Here is a 20,421-nt window from a genome sequence, read left to right as displayed (position 1 = left end):
ACCTCCGAGAGTCAACCACTCCTGACCCACGACCTTCTGAGCTGAACTAGCGACATCTGCCTTCACTGATCCTGGTCGGCCTCAGTTTCCCCCTCCAGAAGTCGGCCAGGGCTGCACGCGCTCTTCCTCTACGCCAGTCCCGATTCCAAGCGCTTGAGCGCGACCCGTGTCCACCTCCGCGGCGCTCAATAAAGTTGCTCGCTTGTTGCCGTCTCGCCCGCAAGAGAGGCTGAGCGCGCCGCCCAGCAAGTCTCGCGAGAGTCAGCGGCGTCCGCCCTTGGGCGCTGGGAGCCGTGGGGTCTTGCGGTGCGGGGCCCGGGGTGTTCCGTCATGGCTAAGACGCTTCTTCACCAGTACTGGGACATCCCCGAAGGTACCGAGTGCCACCACAAGGCCTACGCCACCACCAGTATCGGTGGTGCCACTGGTGAGCGCTGGTCGGGTCCCCAGGGCGGAGGGCGCAGGGAGGCCGTGGGGTCACTGGGGGCTGTCCGAGGGCGTCCTGGAGGGGCAGCGGATCTCGCGGGGTGGCAGTGGTCATCGTCGGGGTGTCTGGGGCGGCCTTGGGACGCTCGGGGGCTCTCGTACAAGGTAGACTTTGTGAGGGTGTCGGACTAACTCACAGGGCGCAGAGAGGTCATAGGATCACTGGGAGCAGTCCGAGGGGGTCCCATGGGGACTGGGAATCTCGCGGAGTGGTACGTGACCATCGTCGGGGTGTCTGAGCCGGCCATGGGGACCGCTGGTGTGAGATAGACGTTGTGGGGGGATGGGTGTGGCAGGGTTGGAGGGCCCTGGAAGGTCGTGGTACATGTTACAAGCTGGTCACTGGGGTCGTCAAAATCCCTGGGTGCTGGCATTTTGAGGTTATTATTGAAACGCTCACCAGGCTCTGGGAAAGTGATGGAGTGGGAAGTGGTGGAGTGGGACGGGGCCATTATCGGTGTCAGAGAAGCTGGAGGGTTCTGAGACTTTCCAACTGGTGTCTTTGAGATAGTTTGGGAGGATCGTGGGTTATTATTGAGGTGTCTGAAGGCAGAAGTTTGAGAAGGTTCTGGAGTGGGTTGAGGTCTTTGTAGGATCCAGGAGAACTGGGTGGTCAGAGACATCTGAAACTTTTATTGGGGGCCATCAGAGGGGTCTTAGGGGCGCTGCGGAGATGATAAATGAAGTGAGTCAGCAGCTACCATAAGGGTAGCCTTGGGGGAATCTGAGGGGATGCACAGCCCTGGCAATCCTCTGCAGGGGAGACCCTGGAGTCTAGCCTCTTCTAGTCTCCTTCCCAATCTCAGTCTGAGACATAGGTATGATGGGTTTGGGGGCCACCTCTGTATCTCCAGCTCCTGCAACAGGGCCTGGCAGAATTTGAGTCTGCACTGGGAGGCTTTGCATTAGGACCTAGTCAACGCTACCATTTTCTGCATATTTAATAAGAAGCACCGTTATCATTTTCATTTCTCAGAGGCGGAAACTGAAGGTTAGAGAGGTGGATGAACTGCCCCGGTGTCTTTGGGAGCCGGGCTGCAAATCCCGGTCTGCTCCTGGGGGTGACTGGGGCAAGGAATGCGGCTCCAGGGTCCTCCTGAAGGGTCTTCAGGAAGGCTGAAGGGGGAGCCCCAGGGGATGGGTTTTGTGGCATCTGCTTGAACAGAGCCTGGAGGGGGCTTGTTGGAGGGTGTTTGAGGGGGTGCGGGTGGAAACCTTTGACAGAGGCGCTATGTCGGGTGGTCGTGGAGAGACTCAGTTTTGGGGGTGGTCGCTGGCTTCCAGGAGCCCTACAGGGGACCCGGGGGTCTTCGAGGGCGTTGCTGTGTGCGTGTGTCACTCACTTTGCCCGCCCGCATTTTCTCACTGACCAACTCCACTCAACACTCAGGACCTGATTAAACGTGCTCCTGGATCCTCCCTCACCTCCCCGCTCCTTCCATCCCTGCCGCCCCTCAGCCCTCCACCCAGGGAACTCGTTTCACGCTTGGCTTCCCTGGGATGGTGAGCCCTGTAGGGCAGGGAGCCGGGCTCTAGCCCAGCCCAGCACCCCGTGGGAACGCAATAACTGGAGGAACAAATGAGTGAGGGAAGGAAGGAAGGAAGACAGGGCAGTAACTAGGAGTGAACGAATGAGTGACTTCGTGAGTGAATGAATGACTGTGAATGAATGAGAGAAGGAAGGCCCACAGTAACTAGGATGAATGAATGAGTGACTTGTGAATGAATTAATGAGTGAGGGAAGGTACACAATAAACGAGTGAATGAATGTATGTGGGCCTACAGTTACAGATTGTGAATGAATGAATGTGCACCGTGTCAAGACGGTCACTTCAGGAGGCTAGGAGCAGGCGGAGGGCCTGGGGAGGGGCCTTTTGAGGGGGTGACGGGAGCCTGTGGAAGGGCCGAGTCAGTAGAGACTCTCGAGTGCTGGGGAGGGCGGCTGCAGCGTCTGAGGAGTTAGGTGGGCTCCCGGGGACGCGGGCTGGCACATCACCTACTGAAGGATTGCTGGGGGGAGGGGGCCAGTCCTTGACCCTGGGATAGTCCGGCACCTTCCAGGTCATCCGCTCCCAGGTAAAGGACTTCTGAGGGGTCTTGGGATTGTGGGGCACTCTGTGTCCCACGTGGCCTGTGAACTGGGCGTCCCTCAGGCAGGACCGCAGGCAAATGGGGGTGGGGTCAATCAGGTTCCCCCGCCAGGACTCACTGCCTGACTGGGTTTGGGGACCGTCACTGAATCTTGTCAGTGGTTCTTCGGCAGAGGGTCATAACTCCTGCTTCCTGGCCCAGCTCTGGAGGTCGTGCCTCCCCAGGTCCCAGGCAGGATGGGGAGCCCCCTCTGATTCAGCCTCTTTGCAAGGTGGGGTTTGGGGGTGGGGACGTGTGAGAGAATGACTGAAGAAGGAGGTTTGTTGGGCCAGGGCGGGCCGTGCAGGCTTGGGGGAACCCCAGACTCTGGTCCCCTCCCCCCTTCCCAGCCTTCAGCCGCTCTGAGGGGAGCAGGGACCCTAGGGTTCATCATGAGATTAGGAGGGATTTGATCTGGGGAGTCCTCAGGTGGGCGCCTTGCGTGAGGGAGCCTTCTGTGTGTGTGCTCTTTTCCTGTCGTCCCTGGGGCTCAGTTTCCCTGTCTGGGAAGTGGGGTGGCCCTCTTGGCCTCGGGGTTGCTCTCAAGGTTACCCCCGCTGTGCAGTGTGAAAAGTTCCCCACAGCTCTTGTGAGCTGAACCCCAGCCAGGGCTGGGGGGGAACACTGCTCAGCCAGGAAGGTCACGTGAGGGCTGCACGCAAGCTGTGAGGTCTCCAGAAGCTGCAGGCTTGGGGACCTGGCGGGGCCCACATCCCCGGGGCATCGGTGAAGGTGGCGCTTGGCCTTTGGCTTAGACCCTTCTGGCTTCCAGGCAGCTCTGCTGGGTGGCATCAGGCAAGTCGCTCTGCCTGTCTGAGGACACCCCCCGCCCTGCCCACGAAGCGACGGATCAGAGGGGACTGAGCCCATTGGGCCCCGAGGAGGGTGAATGGGGTGGTGGGTGCCCTTGCCGCCTGGCAGGTGGCAGTTGTGTTTTGTCTGGGGTGGGCTGGCCCCAGGAGTTCTGTGCTGGCAGCCTGCTCCCCCTGGTGGTCTGTCGGGAGAGGAGGGGTGCATTGTCTGCCCCGAGCAGGGTCAGCTGGAGGGTGGGGAGCCCCGTGTTGGAGCCAGCCAGCTTGCCTTTGGTCTAATGTCCACTGAAGAGTGTCTGGCTGGGGAGGCTGCCCGAGGCTGCCCCAGTCTTACCCCAGACCCACACACGGCCCAGGTCAGCGTTCCCTCAGGATGCCCCAGGCTAGGACCTCAGGCCTGGCCGCCCACCTGGCACTTGGCTCCAGGCCTGGCCCCCACCAGGGCCCCTCACACGTAAAAGCCAACGTCAGGGGCAGGGCAGCCGGGGCGGCGGCGGAGATGTAAGAGTTGATGAGAGTGGCGAGGCTGAGCCAGCCAGGGCCGAGGGACGGGCCGGCGGTGGCGAGGAAGAGGCCTTGGTGGCCCCGGAGCGAGCCTCCGAGCCTCTGCTAAGGAACCCTGGGCCCTGCGGGTGGATGCAGCCTGTCGTGGGAGTGGGGAGTGCCAGCGCAGCTGCCAAGGCCCAAGCCCATCCTTGCGGAGGCCGTGTGCTGGGCTGGTGCCCTGCGGGGGGCCAGCAAGGGCAGGGGGACGCAGGTGGCACTCTGTAGGCCTTGGTAGGGGGAGGCCTGGGGGCTGGAGAGGGCGGGTGAGAGCCCAGGCCTCGGAGCCGGGTTTGGGCCCCAGCTCATCGACTGTGGGACTGAAACAGCCCCTCCTGGGCCAAGCAGTGGCGCCAGGAGCCACCTTGGTGGCTGCTGTGAGGATGAAGGGAGCGGTCACTGTGGGATGGGGAGGGGCCAGCCCCCAGCCAGGGCCCGGGTCTGACTCACCTCCCCGCCCCTTCTTCCCACAGGCCTCATCGCCTCCGCCTACAGCGTGGCGCTCCAGACCCCGGCCTCCTTCCTGGAGGGAGTGGCGAGGACAGGACGGTACACGTTTACCGCAGGTGAGCGAGCGAGACCGCCCGGCGCGTGGGCTTCTCCTTCGCGGGCCCTCCCGGCGCTGGTCTGGGCCCCTGACTCAGACTCAGGGCCCGTCCCTCCCCTCCGCTCCTACAGCTGCCATCGGTGCCATATTCGGCCTCACCTCCTGCATCAGCGCCCAGGTCCGCGAGAAGCCTGACGACCCTCTCAACTACTTCCTCGGAGGCTGCGCCGGAGGCTTGGCCCTGGGAGCACGCAGTGAGTGAGCCCGCGCCCCTGACCTCTGCCACCCCTCCTCCCTCTCTTGTCTCCTGGGCCTGGGCCTGGTGGGGGCGGCGGGCAGGAAGAACGCGCGTCCACCTGCAGAGCCGGCCCTTGCCCTGAGAGCTCCCAGCACCTTTGAACCTTGGCCACCAGCTAGCGTAGCAGTGGTTTCAGCTGTTGCTGCTCAGGCAGCTACCCGCGCCCACCTCGCCACACCCTCTCGCCCTCCTGTGGCTGCCTGTGACACTTGGCATGGCCCCCCGAGGCCCCGCGCGTGGACTGTTCCCGTCCCCTCCCTGCCCTCGCCGCCTCGCTCGCTCTGCTCCAGCCCCGTGGCCTCCTTGCTGTGCCCCCTGCACACCAGGCACGGTCCTGCCCCAGGGCCTCGGCATGGGCTGTGCCCTCTGCCTGAACACCCTTCCCCCAGATGTCAGCACGGCGGTCCCTCTCGCTGTTCCAGCCCCCTACATACGATCCAGGGTGTGTGATCCTGGCCCCCGCCCGCCCTCGCTTCGTATCTCTCTCCTGTCTGCCGCGTCTCTCTCCTCTGTCTGCTGCGTCTTGTCAGAGAACACGAGGTCGCCGCCTGTCTCCCCCGCCGGCCCCTGAGCACGCACGGAGCATGTGGGGCTGGCCTTGGAGCTGCAGCCCCTCTCCCAGCACCCAGGGCCCTGCAGGGGAGCCGCTTTCACCATCCCCACTTTACAGATGCAGGAACTGAGTCTCCGAGGGGGGATGAGGTGGCCCGAGGGCACCCGGGAAGCAGGAGCGGATGCCTCCCTAGTGGGAGGCGGGCCGGGCCCCAGGCCAGGCTTGCACAGTGGAGCCGCCTGGACTAGGAAGCAGACGGCTCTTCTCGCCTGGGTGGGGCAGGGGTGCGCGGCGGGCAGAGCCACACTCAGATAAACCGCTGGGCCTAGGGCCCAGCAGGCCGGGAGTGCTCCGTGGACGGTTCCAGCAGGGCAGAGAGGGAGGATGCTGAGGAAGAAGGCCCGCGCCCTCCTGGCCTTCGCTTCGAGACCTTGGCTGGGGTCTGGGTTTGACCAGCGCCCCTGAGCCTGCGATGGGGGTGTGAGCCCCGCACCCAGCAGGCAGACCCCCTTCCTGCGGCCGTTCTCAGGCCACAGGCGTCTTGTGTTCTCCGCTTCCCGGACCGCAGGGCAGGCTCAGCCAGGACACTAGCTGAGACCGACCAACATGCCATCCGTCCCCTCCCGCCCCCGGACCCAGCAGCCTGGACTGCTGCCTCCCTCCTCCCTCCTCCCTGCCTGTTTCCACGCCACGTGTCTTCAAAGGCACGGGGCCTGGGGGCTCATCCCGGCCACCCGAGCTTGGAGTGGGGGCTGTCCTCTCGCGGTCACTGCCGGCGCCCCGGGTGGGCATGAGTGAGCTGCCCGCGTGCGTGCCTGACGCCAGCCTCCCCGCTCTCACAGCCCACAGCTACGGGATTGGAGCTGCTGCCTGTGCGTACATGGGCATGACGGCCGCCCTGGTCAAGATGGGCCAGCTGGAGGGCTGGAAGGTGTTTGCAGAGCCCAAGGTGTGAGCCCTGCCGCCTCCTGGAACTTCAGGCAGGTTGAAATTCGTCTAAAAATAATAAATTCTGTGTATGTCTGTGTGAGTTTCCCCTGCTCCGTTGTTCTCTGGGGTGCAGCCCTGTCCGAGGAGTGCTGGGTGACAGGCCAGCGCTGGTGAGGGCCTCAGGGCGGATGCTGGAGGAGTGAGGAAGCGGCAGGAGATAAGGCATCTGGGTCTGTGCCTGACGGCCCGACGGCGCCAGCTGGGCCCCGGAGGAGGGAGCAGGCGTCGGGCAGGGGTCTGCGGGCCTCGGCCTGTTCTCTTGGCGGGCTGGAGCCCATGGGGCGGGACTGGGCCCTGCTGCCCACAGCCCTTCCTGCGGCCCCCCCTGCAGGCCCCTCTCTGGGCCTCCCCCCAAAGCCAACAGCATGTGGAAAACACGCCCAGGCCCCATGCACGGCCCGTTTCCAAATTCCTGGGTGTTGGAGCGGAGAGCCCTGGACAGCCTGGCCCCGGAGCCTCGTCCCCGTCCGACAGGTGGGTGACAGGCCACCGGGAGCCCTCAGGGCAGGTACCCACGGCAAGGAGAAGAGGGACCCGAGGTCCTCGGCCGCTGCTGCCTGTCGGGCCTGGCGATTTAGGCGGCTCCAGATGCTGGCACGGCCTGGCCCTGGGCTCTCTGCACAGCTGGCTCAGTCCTTCCTGGAAGCCAGAAAGGAAGGCCCGGCATGTTCCAGCAGACCTCGACGGGCCATAAATTAGGGCTCTCGGGGCCCCACCCTAGGGAGCAGGGTCGGATGAGGGTGGGATCAGGTCCTGGCAGGGGTCTGGGCGCTGCAGGTGGCCCCGGGGGCGGCAGGAGCGGGCCAGGCTGGTCGCAGCCCTCACGCACCCCCTCCCTGGTGTGTGGCCCGTCCCTCCTTCCCCTTCCTCCTCTCTTGGGGGCCTGGACATGGTTGAAAGCCAGGCTTGGAGCCTTGCTTTCCTCCTCTGTCCACCCCAGCTAATAACTCATCCGGGTGTTGAGCAGAGCACAGGGCCCCAGCCCCACGGCCATTGGCTGGGCTGGCCTCACCACCATTTCCTTATGCCCCCAGCCGCCGAACAGCCATGCAGGTCCCTCCCAGCCCAGGCCCCTCAGCCTCCCCACCTGCCACACTGAGCCTCTCCACGCTGACACGGCCCCTCGTCCAGCACGCCCTCCAGGGAGTGGGCGCCAGCGTCCACGTGCGGCCTGGGACCGGCCACCGGCTCGGGGTCACGTCCGGGCCTAGCTACCCGAGCCTGGACTTGGGGGGCTTTGAGAGAGGGTGGAGATGCCCCACCGGCCCATGGACTGGGAGGGGAGGGCCCAAGAGGGCTCTGGGCTCCGAGACCTGCGATCGAAACCCAACACTTGGTTCTTTCCTGGCTCTGTCTTCAGTTTCCCCGCCTGGGAAGTGGGGATGGCCGGGTCCCTCCCTCAGAGATGTTCCCTGAAGAGGGAAAATAGCTACACCCCATGGAAGCGCCCTTTCCCTGCCCTCTAGGCGGCGGCCAGGGTCCCCTGCTCCTGCACCAGCCTGGTCTGTCCCTGCGGTGGCTGGCAGGGGGCGGAGCCCACCATGCTCGGGTCCCCCCCCAGGTCCCCGGCACCCTGCCCCGACCGCGGAGAAGTCAGGTTCCATCCCTGCTGCCTGCCTCTCCCTCCTTCCACGGCTTCCCGCCTGTCCCGCCCCGCAGCAGCCTGGGCAGCAGGGGCGACAGGTTTGAGTTGGTGGCGGGTTGGTAGCGTGGCCCCGTCGTCACCGTAAATAGGGCCTGTGATCGTCATCGGGGCCGCCAAGGGCTGGAGCCGGGAGGACCTGTACAAGGCCCCGCAGCTGGTCACTTCCCAGCCCCTGCACAGCAGTAGCTTCCAGAACCAGATCTGCCCAGGGCCCCCCTCCCGCCTACACCCTTCCTCAGCCCCCGCTCTCTTGAAGCCCAAACCCTGTGCCGGGTCCAAGGGCCCACGGAGCGGAGGAAGAGCTCATTCACGGCCAGCCAGCCCCAGCCCACTTCTGGGCCTCGGTTTCCCCTCTAGCTCAGGCCAGGGCTGTGCTGCCGCCCACCCAGCCCTTTGGGGGCTGGCAGCCAGCGTTGGAACGGTGCCCCCAGCAACGACGCGGGCCCCCCCAGAATGGGGCAGGAGGGAGCAGCTGCTCACCGGGCTCCAGGCAGCCCCAGACCCCTCAGCCGTTAACAGTACTAAGCTGTGAGGGGCCCGCATCATCCCCACACACAGGCCCTGGGGGAACGGCCCCTGTCCAGTGGATCCAGTTCCCCTGCTCCTCGACCTGGAACCCCACATCCTGCCACAGCAGCCCCAACGTAGGGCAGTGGAGGACCTTTCCAGAGACACTCATCCCCCGCCTCGACGAGGCCACCCCCAGCCCCAGACAGTCTGGACTAGCGAGGGGAAGGGGCGACAGGAGGGCTTTCTGGATGAGGCAGAGAAGGGAGGACCTGGGCATGAAGAGGTCTTTGCAGATGTGCACAGAGGGGAAGGGTGTCCCAGGCAGAGGACAGAGCAAGATCAAAGGCCTGGGAGAGGGCACAGCAGGTGAGCCATACAGGCCTGGGGTCAGTGGTGGGGCACTCCCTCCCCGAGGACCCTAGCCCTGGGGACACTTGCCAGTGGGGACAAAGCTGCAAGGACTGACCCAGCCCTCCAGGCCGGGCCGGGTCTCTGAGCTCTTAGCAAGCCGAGAAAATGTGAGCCATCCAAGTAAGAGAAAAGGAGAAAACCCTTCGAGCCCTTCCCACCTGCCAGCAGGGCCCATTTGTCGATGGTGATGTTGCTGTCATTTTGTGGGCTTGTTGCATCCTGACAACAGCCCCGGGAGTGAGCTCTTGACATTAGTCCTGTTTTACAGATGAGGAAACTGAGGCCCCAAGAGGTGATGTCACAGGGCCTGGCTCACAGCAGGCACTCGGTGTTAGTTCTTTATTTTATTTTATTTATTCTTTTGGCCGCACGGCATGGCATGCGGGATCTTAGTTCCCTGACTAGGGATCAAACCTGCGCTCCCTGCACTGGAAGTGCAGAGTCTTAACCACTGGACCGCCAGGGAAGTCCCCAGTGTTAGTTCTTTTATTATCATAGCTATTGTTGGCAAAGAGCATTGTAGACTGTCTCTGAAAGACTTCCCATGTGGTCGCCGTGGGACAAGGGAGGTGTTTTTGCGGCCAAGTGATCTTAAAAGCAAAGTTACACCCTCACAAATTCCTGTAAAAAGTTATGTTGGACGTGGACTGCAGGACACACGACGCTTTCGAGGAGGCCCCACAGGCCTGCCGTTTGCCCCTGCTGGACCTGGAGGCTGGTCCTCTGCCCTCTCACCCCTTTTCACACCCTTCTGCCTTCAGAATCCATCCTGGGTCTGCCCACATCTCACTCCCTCCGCAGCTCGCACCCAGGTCCGGCCCTGCCTGGACCTGGGTACTCACCCCCATCCTGGTCTCCGGCTCCACCCTCACCCCCAGTCTGTCCTCCCCACAACAACCAGTGGCAACACCAGAGTCAGGTCACGTCCCCCCTCTGCCCACAGCCCTCCAGGGCTCCCACCTCCCTGGGGATAAAAGCCCAGGTCCTCCCCGCGGCCCACAAGGCCCTGCACGACCTGCCCCGTCCCCTCCCTGCCCTCCCCTCCTCCCTCTCTTCCCCTCGCTCACTCTGCTCCAGACACACGGGCCTCCTGGCTGTTCCTCCAACACGCCAGGCATGGTCTTGCCCCGGGGCCTTTGCACAGGCTGTGACCTCTGCCTGGACATCTCTCCCTGCAGATGTCCCCTACAACTCGCCAACTCACCTCCTTCAGTTCTCAGTTCAAATGTCACCTCCTCATTGAAACCTCCCTGACACACCACTGAAATGGTGCCCCAGCCAGCCCGCAGCGCCCCACACGCCGTTTACCCTCTTCTCTTTTTGTCCATCACACTTACCAGCTTCCAAATCCCCCATCATCCTCCTGTGTACTGTTTAGTGGAGCATGGGACATATCCTGGTTGTTATACCCTTGGGTCAGCACCCAGCCTGGGAACACAGCAGAGCTCTGTAAATACATGGCCCAGCCCTGCTCTGGGCGGGGTCCCACTCACTTTACCTCCATAGATGATGGCTGCTGGGGGGTGGGGGGAGGCGGGGACAGGTAGGAACCGTCTGTGTTGTGAGGGTCTCGAAGCCAAGACTTACAAGTGTTTACCGAGCACCTACTTGTGTCAGGCAGAGACTTGGGCCTGGGATCCCATCAGCCAGCAAGACCAATGAGGCCCCCGCCTTCCTGGAACTCAGCCTTTGGTCTGAAGGAAGAAATAGTAAAACGGTAAAAAAAAAAAAAAAAAAAAAAAAAAGTAAAACAGTAAAATGAGCAAACATGTAAATGAAAAAGAGTGATTTAGACAAAACCGTGCTTCAGAGAGGAAACCAAGGTGACGCGAAACCCAGCCAGAGGGAGGAAGGGCCAAAGCCTGGCATGTTCCCAGGTGGACACAGCAAGGCAGGGCAGACACTTTGGAATCCATCCTGCGTCCACCATAGCAGGCGCTTCGGGTCCTGGCCCATCTGAGCACCCGGAAGGGGCTGCTCCAGGAGGGAGCAGGGGCCCTGGGTGCCTCGGGGCACCCACTGCCGCGCCCACACCGAGGGGAGGGTAGAACGAGCAGGAAGGAGATTGGAGGGTGGAGTCTCGGGAAAGGGAGAGCCGAGGCTTCCTGGGTGGGTTCTGGTGGGGATGTGAGGCCCCAGCCCACCCTTACCACCCCACCCTCGAAGCCCGAAGCCGGGTTAGTCCTCACGTCAGGGCTCTGGAAGTGGGCGGCAGAGCTTTGCCCCCTCTCATCCTGTCTGGCTCGACATCCAGGGCTCAGAACCCAGGGGAACCCCCAGTGCCCGGGATACAGGCCATCTCCAGCATCCTGGGCCAAAGAGTGACTGCCTGTGGGGAAACTGAGGCACACAGCAGCCACCGGGCTGCCCGGGGGCCTCCAGTAGCTCCCCTCCAGTCACCTACCCTCCATCCCTCCACTCTGGCCCTCCTTGGATTTGGCATCCAGAGAGGTCTGGCTGGGCCCCCAGCCCCGCACTGGCACTCACACGTCCCTCCTTGGAGCCAGCCACGCCTCCCAGGGCCTTCCCGGAATGCTGGGTGGTCGGCCCAGGTGTGAGGGGCTCAGTCAGGCCTGACCCCAGACCAGCCAACATCTCACCTCTGGGGGCCCCGCGGGCTCCGAACACTCCGGATGCAGAGCAACAAAGGTGTGAGCCGGGGGTGGCCAGGCTCCGGGAGCCGAGGGAGGCTTTCAGCTCAAACGGAGTGGCTGCAGGCAAACCCACGGCCTGGCCTAAAATTCCCCCCACGAACCCACCTTCTTTTAAAGTCCATCCAAATGCTTTTATTTTGCCTTTTTTTTTTTTTTCACAGCAGCCTTTTTTTTTTTTTTTTTTTTTTTTAACTTTTTGGCTGTGCCTCTCAGCATGTGGGATCTTAGTTCCCTGACCGGGGATCAAACCCATGCCCCCTGCAATGGAAGTGTGGAGTCTTAACCACTGGACCACCAGCGAAGTCCCCATAGAAGTCTTTTTAAAATGTATTTTGCAAGTTTATTTTTTTTTTCAGTCGGTAAAACAGACTCAGGCCACACAGTATAAAATATACCAAAGGGTGTTCAGGAAAGACACCAGCCACCCAGCCTCCCCAGAGCCTGCCGGCCAGTTTCTTGTTTCTCCTTCCCACAGCGTTTCTCACCCAAACAAGTGCATCTGTGTATTTTTCTTTTCCCCTCACACAAACCATCACACTGTCAGTCCCTGCTGTTTTGCAGCCCATCCGATTTCCTCCCAACAATAGGTCCCAGATTTCTTTCCATTAAGAAGTGTCTCTGGCCTTTTCACGGCTGTGTAATATTCCCTCCTGTGGCTGAATTGTTTGTTACCTGCATTAAAGCACATTCCCTGGTATAAACAGCGATGTGATGCAAAACCTGTAATGAATGTCGCTGTGCATGTGGGTCAATATACTCAGACCCTTCCTGAAAATTTTTTTTTTTTTTTTTTTGGCCGTACCCTGTGGCATGCAGAACTTCCCCAACCAGGGATCGAACCCATGACCTCGTCAGTGGAAGCGCGGGGTCTTAACCAGGACCGCCAGGGAAGTCCCTGAAAGTTTTTTGCAGTAATAAACTTGATATTTTTAGAGCAGTTTTAGGCTTATAGGAAAATTGAGCAGAAAGCGCAGAGTTCTCATATAGCACCTTGCTCCCCCAGCGGGCACGCACCGTCTCCCCAATTATTACCGTCTCATAGTAGCGTGCTCCATTTGTCACATTTGATGAACTAATACTGGTACGTTGTTATAAGCTGAAGTCCATAGTTGGCATCAGGGTTCACTCTTTTTCTTTGGTTATCTAAAGATACGATTTTTTTCTGTTGAAGTATAGTTGATTTACAACGTTGTGTTAGTCTCAGTGTACAGCAAAGTGATTCAGTTATACATATATATTCGTTTTCATATTCTTTTCCCTTATAGGTTATTACAAGATACTGAGTATAGTTCCCTGTGCTATACAGTAGGATCTTGTTGTTTATCTATTTTATATTTAGTAGTGTGTATCTGTTAATCCCAAACTCCTGATTTATCTCTCTTCCCCTTTTCCCTTTGGTAACCATAAGTTTGTTTTCCATGTCTGTGAATCCATTTCTCTTTTGTCAATAAGTTCATTTGCATCACTGTTTTAGATTCCACATATAAATGATATCATATAGTATTTGTCTTTCTCTGTCTGACATGCTTCACTGAGTATGATCGTCTCTAGGTGCATCCATGTTGCTGCAGATGGCATCATTTCATTCTCTTTTTTATGGCTGAGCAGTATTCCCCTGTATATATGTATATACCGTATCTTCTTTATCCGTTTATCTGTCGATGGACACTTAGGTTGCTCCCGTGTCTTGGCTACTGTAAACAGTGCTGCTATAAACATTGGGATATGGGTTCACACTTGGTGTTGTACATTCTATGGGTTTGGACAGATGTGTGATGACAGGTATCCACCATTGTATCATCATGCACGGTAGTTTCACTGCCCGAAAAATCCTCTGTGCTCCGGCTCCTCAGCCCTCCTTCGGCCACCCCTGGCCGCCACTGATCCCTTTCCTGTCTCTGTAGTTTCGCCTTTTCCAGAATGTCCTGTAGTTGGAATCAAAGTCTGTAGCCTTTTCAGATCAGCTTCTTTCACTTAATAACACGCATTTAAGCTTCCTCCACGACTTGTCATGGCCTGATAGCTCATTTCTTTTTAGCACTGAATAACATTCCCGTTGTCTGGATGTGCCACACTCTGTTTATCCGTGTACCTGCTGAAGGACATCTGAGTCGCTTCCAAGTTTTGGCAATTATGAATAAACCCGCCATACATATTCACGTGCGGGTTTCTGTGTGGACGTCAGTTTTCCACTCCTTTGGGTGAATTCCAAGGAGGGTGAGTGCTGGGTCCTATGGTCAGAGTACGTTTCATTTTGCAAGAAGCCGCCAAACTGCCTTCCAGAGTGGCAGGACCATTTCGCACCCCAGCAGCAATGAACCTGAGTTTTGTTGCTCCACATCCTTGCCAGCATTTGATGTTGTCAGTGTTCCAGATTTGGGGCATTTCAGTGGGTGTGTAGTTGTACCTCATTGTGGTTTGTTTTTTTAAATTTATTTATTTCATTTATTTATTTTTGGCTGCGTTGGGCCTTCGTTGCTGCACGCGGGGTTTCTCTAGTTGGGGAGAGTGGGGGCTCCTCTTCATTGTGGTGCACGGGCTTTTCATTGCAGTGGCTTCTCTTGTTGCGGAGCACGGGCTCTAGGCAGACGGGCTTCAGTAGTTGTGGTGTGTGGGCTCAGTAGTTGTGGCTTGCGGGTTCTGGAGTGCAGGCTCAGTAGTTGTGGCACACAGGCTTAGTTGCTCTGCAGCACATGGGATCTTCCCGGACCAGGGCTTGAACCCGTGTCCCCTGCATGGGCAGGCGGATTCTTCACCACTGCGCCATGAGGGAAGCCCCCTCGTTGTGGTTTTAATTTGCCTAAATGTTTAGATAAACCTTTGTTGAGCCTCCTGTTGGGAGCCAAGCATGGTTCCAACATCTCTTGTATGATTCAGGCTAGGAAGGAGGTGCTAGTGCCTCATTTTGCAGATGGGGAAACCAAGGCTCAGAGAAGGATAGCTGTTTGCCCAGGGTCACACAGCAAATGGGGGTAGAGCCAAGGCCCTGTGACTAACTCCAGAGCACTTCTACCTGCAGTGTCCCAGGCCCTGTGCTGGGCACTAGGGACGTAGCAATGACCAAGACAGACCCAGTCTACCCTCCCAAGGCTCACAGTCCAGTGGTGGATATGGACTCGTGAGCAGGCAGTTATAGCTTGTGCTGACCAGGGCTGTAATGTGGTTGCACAGGCACAGGGCAGGGGGCACCCAGAGGAGGCACCTGACCTGGCCTGGGTGTCCAGGGAGAAAGGGGTGCTGAAGCATGTATAGGAGCTTTCCAGGAGAAGGGCAAAAGAGTGACCCGGGCCAGAGGAACAGCATGGAAGATGGCTCAGAAGTAAGAGAGAAAGGGACGTGGCCAAGAGCACCGACTCTGGTGGGAGAAGGTCCTAGGTTCCAGACCCAGCTCTGCCACTGGTGGCCAATCAGCCCCTTCTCCCGGCCTCGGTTGCCACTCCCCAGCGTAGCTTGGCTGTGAGGATTCAGTAATCCCCATGGGTACCGCACTGGGCCAGGCAGGCACGTGGAGAACCAGAGGGTGGGAGGAAGCCAGGAGGGCCAGAGCAGCACCCCCTCCGCCCCACCCCTGAGCATCTGGAACTCGGGGGTCCCAGGAGGACCTGGCCCGGGTGGTGGTGGAATCAGGTAAAAGCATCCAGAGATGCAGTCCCTGGTCTCCCATCTCAATGCAAAAGGAAATGGCAGGGTGCAGTGGGGGTCTGCTTCCTGCCCCTGCCCCTAATTGGACACTTCCTGCCCCAGGCTGGACCCCTGGTGGGCAGGGACACCCCCCCCACCCCCCCCCACCCCCCCCCCACCCCCGCCCTCACTCACCGTCTAGTCCCCATTAGTGAGGCCGCCAGCTGCAGGAACCTCAGGCCCAGGTGTTCCCTGCCCACACTCTGCCCCAGTGACCATCACTAAAAATGAATAATGGGCGGAGCAGGCAGGGCCTGGAGGGGTGGGGGTGGGGAAGACAGGCCCCGAAGCTCCTCCCACACCTCCTCCCCCAAGCAGTCCTCCCTCTACTGCAGCCCTGAGGAGCTGGGCAGGAGTCCCCTTTACCACCCAGCGCCTCCTGTGGCTTATCTAACCTCCTCTTAGCCTGCCTTCACGTGTTGGCGAGCTAAAGTTGTCAGATTAAGCAAATAAAAATACAGACGGCCAGTGAAGTTTGAACTCCCAATAAGCAATGAACCACGCAATACGTGGGACATATTTACACTAAAACATGATTAATTTTCTACCTGAAGTTCAGATTCAGCTGGATTCTCTGTGGCAGCCCTTTCCTGATCCTGCCTGGGTGAACAGCAGGCCTCGGCTGGCCTTCCTGTGTTATGGGCAAACACCCGGATGCTGATCCACACTGACCGATCAGAGGGACCCCGGCCCGACGGGACCCTGGGGGCCTCCCTGTCAGGTGTGTCCCCTCTGAGGTGCTGGACCTGGGGCTCCGGGGGGCCTGGGATCAGGGCCCAGGTGTGGATGGGGGAAGTTGAGGCCGCATCTAGCTGCCAACTGCAGTGGACATATTTGAATTTGGATGCTGAAATTGTGGCTCTGAAGAGGTCCCTGGGGGAGAGGAAAAGGGGGGGGGCGTGTGCCCACCACCCCCAAGTACCCACTGCGTGGGGTCTCTGTTGTGTCCCCCAGCCTTCAGCAAGGCTCCGATGGTGAGAGCCCCGTCCCCGGAGCCCAGGTTCGAATCCCAGCCCTGCCCCATGCGAGTTGTGAGAATGCCAAGTGTTCTCTCGGTGCCTCAGTTTCCTCACCTGTAAAATGGGGATTAATAACAATACTGCTAATAATAGTACCAACTGTCGGGGTCATTGAGAGGATTCAATGCATTCATGGAACAGAGGAGCTTGGCCTGGCACAAAGCTAGTGCTCACTGGAGTGATGGCCTGTCCCGGCCTCCCGGCCCAGGAGGGAGGGGTTAAGCGGGAATCGGAGGCTAATTTTAGCCTTGATGACACCACCTGGCCGCCTGCCTTGTCCAAACATCCTCAGCCAAGCATGAGGTTCAAGGCCTCCCCCACCCCCCAACCTCTGACATCCAAGGAGCCTGTTTATTCATTCCTGTCGGCCAGAGCATTCCTCTCCCGCCCGCTGCCTGCCTGTGCCTGCCCTACGGCTCCCTCCGAGCCCCATGTCGCCCGCCGCGTGTTGCCCAGGGTCAGGACCACCTCACCTGTAGGCCCCTTGGAGACAGCCCGTGGCCAGGGGCAGTCGTGGGTGGGCGCAGGGAGAAGGGTGGACAAGAGTCACTCCTGCTCTACAGCCCGGCGTCCCCCGGAGTCTCTGTTTACAGTTCTCCGAGTAAGAGTCCAAGCTTCTGGCTGTGGGGACTCCCAGCGCCGTCATTCGTTCAGCACCTATTTACCGAGTGCCAAGTCCTGCTGGAGACCCAGGCCTTGCCTCCACTGGACTCCCAGTCTTGGGTACGACAATGACAAGCCAGGAAACAGGAGAGTTTTTCCACCATGCTTAATACTGTTCATTCATTTGTTCCTTCGAGGCATGTTTATTAAGGCTGTCCTGTATGTCAGGCACTGTTCAGGGTGCTTGGGGCTCAGCAGGGAACAAAGCAGGCCAGGATCCCTCATGGAGCTGACATCCTGGTTGGGGAGAGAGGCAAGAGACAGGAAATCACAGAAATAAGTCAAATACATGGTCCAGTTACATGGTAGTCATTGTGGAGAAAAATAAGGCGGGAAAGGGGACGGGGAGTGCTGGCAGAGGGCAGTTAGCAATAAAGTGATTTGAGAGGGAGTTATTTGAGGGAACCAGGTGGCTGTCAGGGTGGAGGGAGTTCCAGGCAGCGGGAAGAGCACGTGCAGAGGTCCTGGGGCATGAACAGTGAGGACACGAGTTGGGGGAGATGCAGCAGAACCTGTGGGCTCTGCCTCGGGAATCGGTGGGGGCCGTGAGAAGGTCCGGAGCAGAGGATGAGCCCGATGTGGCCTGACATTCTCCTGTCTGGCTCTCCCCTCGTTCTGAGGTCAATCCCCGGAACTGTCACCCTGCAGGCCGAGGGGCTGGGCCAGGGGCTGCAGCTGGTCTTTTGAGACCCAAGTGGCTGCAGGTGGGATTCCAACTGTAAATGAGGACTTCCGGGACATTTGGAGAGCCTGCACTGGGGGAAATTGCTGCTCTCTGGAGACCGCCAGTAGTGATGGGGGCAGGGGGGTGGGGGAACTCTGGGTACACCTTCCCCACATGGCATCTCCATATGCTTCCTGCAGGGCCGGGCCCGGTGCCCAGGTTGCCAGCATTCCTGGCTCAGTGTTTTGCCAGTGGAGGGACAGGTGTCTTAGAAAATTGGAAAACATCCTCTGACAACAAACCAACAAAACGTATGCTCTTCTGGCTCCTTGTCCCGACAGATCTTCTCCGAACCGTTTTCTGTCTTGCAAAATACCTTCATTGGCTTTTCTGACCCCGAAACTGCCACACACACTCCACCAGACTTTCCAGGGAGAGAGAAAAGGCCCTTTGTTCCCCGGCCCGCGTAGCCCCTGGAATTCTCTGTCTCGGCAGCAGCAGTGCACCTAGGCGCTATTGTTTTTTTCTCACACGGTTTTGCAACAGGCTTTTTTTCCGCTCGACAATAGGTGGCCCTACAGCTTTCATTTCCAGAAATTGGAAAATGAAGCGTGTCCGACCCGCACCTCCTCAACCCACCACAGGCTGAAATTGAAGCCCCACGAACCCGGCCGGGCTGGGGTGCTGGGGAAGGCAGACCCCAACGTACCAGGGGGCCCAGGTGAAGAGAGGCTGGGGGCGGGCAGCACAGGGATGCCAGGTTTCTGTCACCTTGGGTTCCCACGCTCCCCTCTGCACACAGCAGCCCCATGCACCATGACGCCGGGCAGGGAGAAGCCGTATCCTTTAAAATACCATCAGAGGGGAAACTGAGGCCCGGGACTGTGGGTTTCCAGCCCCTGCCCACAATCCTGCCTTGCAGAGAAGGTTTGGGAGGATAATCACCTGAAGAGGATACCGGCATGGGCTCCATTTTGCAGTTGACACGACTGAGGCCCAGAGAGGCTACGCCACTCACCCAAGGTCACACAGCTGCCGGCCAGAGAGACTCCAAAGCTCCTGGAGTCAAGAGGTCTGAGGCCAGATGGCAGCCCAGCTCCGCCACTTAGGGGCTGCAGGTGGATTCTGATGTTAAATGAGGCCTTCCTGGACACCCCAGAACCTTCTGGGGCTGGGGGAGATTGCTGCTCTGCCAAGGGAGGCTGAGTTGGGCACAGAGGTGAAGTCCAGGCACTCTCTGAGCCTCAGCGGTCACCCGGGGACTCCTGTGATGCCTTTGACTGGAGCCAGGCCCCAGCCCCAGGATGGGGGCTGGGGGCACTGGTGGTTGAGGTGGACGGCTGCAGTGCCAAGCCCACCAGTGAGCCTGGGCCTGAGCCAGCCTCGCCAGGCCCACGGCTCCCCTGCCACACACACCTCACACCTGGGGTCCTCCCAGCGGGCTGGCTACAAGCCAGGATCTTGGGAGGCAGACGGGGCCCTCAGGGGGCCAGGCCAGGGTTTCCTTGCAGGCTGGGGCAGGGCCAGTGGGTACAGTGTGGTCGCCACCTCCAACTGAGATGATGCCTGCCAGCTGACTACCTCTCTGTCTCCCTCTTTCTGGAAGTTTTTATGGGGCTCAGAGGGGAATGGGAACGCTCCTTGGGCCCCGGCCACCGGGGACGACATCAGGAGACACCAGGGCGCCCCTCCTCGTACCCAAGCGCCATCCTGGTCCCACATCGCACATGTGGTTTGTTTCTCATCCATCCCAGGCTGGGGCGGTGTTGGGGGCCTCCTCTCGAGCCGCCAGTTGCCCCTTGGCTCACAGCCTGAGGCCCCAGGGAGTACATTTTCCAGCGGGCTGGCAGCTCCCTCACCCACCAGCCCAGGCTGAGCAACGCGCTAGGGGTCCGATGCGGGCAGAGACCAGGGCTGGGGGCGCAGATGGCCCCACCTCAACCCCCATGCTGGTCCTCAGGTCAAGCCTGAGGTGGGGGGGTCCCTAGGGTCCCCCACTCTTGGCCCTGGCACCAGCCCCTTTCCAGGGAGGCTCCACCTGGCATTGGCCAGGCGAGCCTCCCCCAGACAGAGTCAGGAAGTCTCTCGGCTCTCTCTGGCTTTAGGCAGGGGGTTCCTCTGGCCCCCAAAGGCTGGACCCCAGGGCCTGGTGTTTGGTCCAGCTACACATCCCGAGGCCAGGAGGCCTTGGTTCAAATCCCAACCCCCTCCATTCCCACCCTGTGCTCCACTTCCCAGCTCTGTGAGGCAGGCAACAATGTCAACAAAGTCTGAAATTACCATTGTAGGCAGGGGGCTTCCCTGGTGGCGCAGTGGTGGAGAGTCCACCACCATTATATATATATAATTATATATATTGTTTTATATATAAATATATAATAATATAATTAATATATTATTATATTATTATAATTAATATATTAATTAATTATATTAATAATAATAAAATTAACATAATTAATATATTAATTAATAATAATTAACATATTAAAATTAATTAATTAATTATATTTTGGCTGCGTTGACTCTTCACTGCTGTGCGCGGGCTCTCTCTAGTTGTGGCGAGCGGGGGCTACTCTTCTTTGCGGTGCACGGGCTTCTCATTGCGGTGGCTTCTCTTGTTGTGGAGCAGGGGCTCCAGGTACGCGGGCTTCAGTAGTTGCGGCACGTGGGCTCAGCAGTTGTGGCTCGCGGGCTCCAGAGCACAGGCTCAGTAGTTGTGGTGCATGGGCTTAGTTGCTCCGCGGCATGTGGGATCTTCCCGGACCAGGGCTCAAACCCGTATCCCCTGCATTGACAGGCGGATTCTGAACCA

At 59.2% G+C, this 20,421-nt stretch overlaps 1 protein-coding gene across 1 annotated transcript; it reads left to right on the top strand.

The window, feature by feature from the left end:
- Positions 1-49: 49 nt before the first annotated feature.
- Positions 50-6,394, top strand: NDUFA11 (NADH:ubiquinone oxidoreductase subunit A11). Its single transcript, XM_060006550.1, has 4 exons — positions 50-427; positions 4,445-4,537; positions 4,650-4,772; positions 6,212-6,394. The coding sequence occupies exons 1-4, from the start codon at positions 331-333 to the stop codon at positions 6,322-6,324; spliced, it is 426 nt and encodes a 141-aa protein (XP_059862533.1). The 5' UTR covers positions 50-330; the 3' UTR covers positions 6,325-6,394.
- The last annotated feature ends 14,027 nt before the right edge of the window (positions 6,395-20,421 follow it).

The sequence above is a fragment of the Delphinus delphis genome, chromosome 3 (assembly GCF_949987515.2).
Source record: "Delphinus delphis chromosome 3, mDelDel1.2, whole genome shotgun sequence".
NCBI lineage: Eukaryota > Metazoa > Chordata > Mammalia > Artiodactyla > Delphinidae > Delphinus > Delphinus delphis.
The sequence above is the reverse complement of the archived record's forward strand: the minus strand, read 5'-3'. Positions and strand labels throughout refer to the sequence as shown.

Excerpts from the sequence above, each read along its gene's own strand:
- NDUFA11 (XM_060006550.1), top strand. The coding sequence starts at position 331 with ATGGCTAAGACGCTTCTTCACCAGTACTGGGACATCCCCGAAGGTACC. Across the intron at positions 428-4,444 it reads CAGTATCGGTGGTGCCACTG|GCCTCATCGCCTCCGCCTAC; the intron begins GTGAGCGCTGGT and ends TTCTTCCCACAG. Across the intron at positions 4,773-6,211 it reads CTTGGCCCTGGGAGCACGCA|CCCACAGCTACGGGATTGGA; the intron begins GTGAGTGAGCCC and ends CCGCTCTCACAG.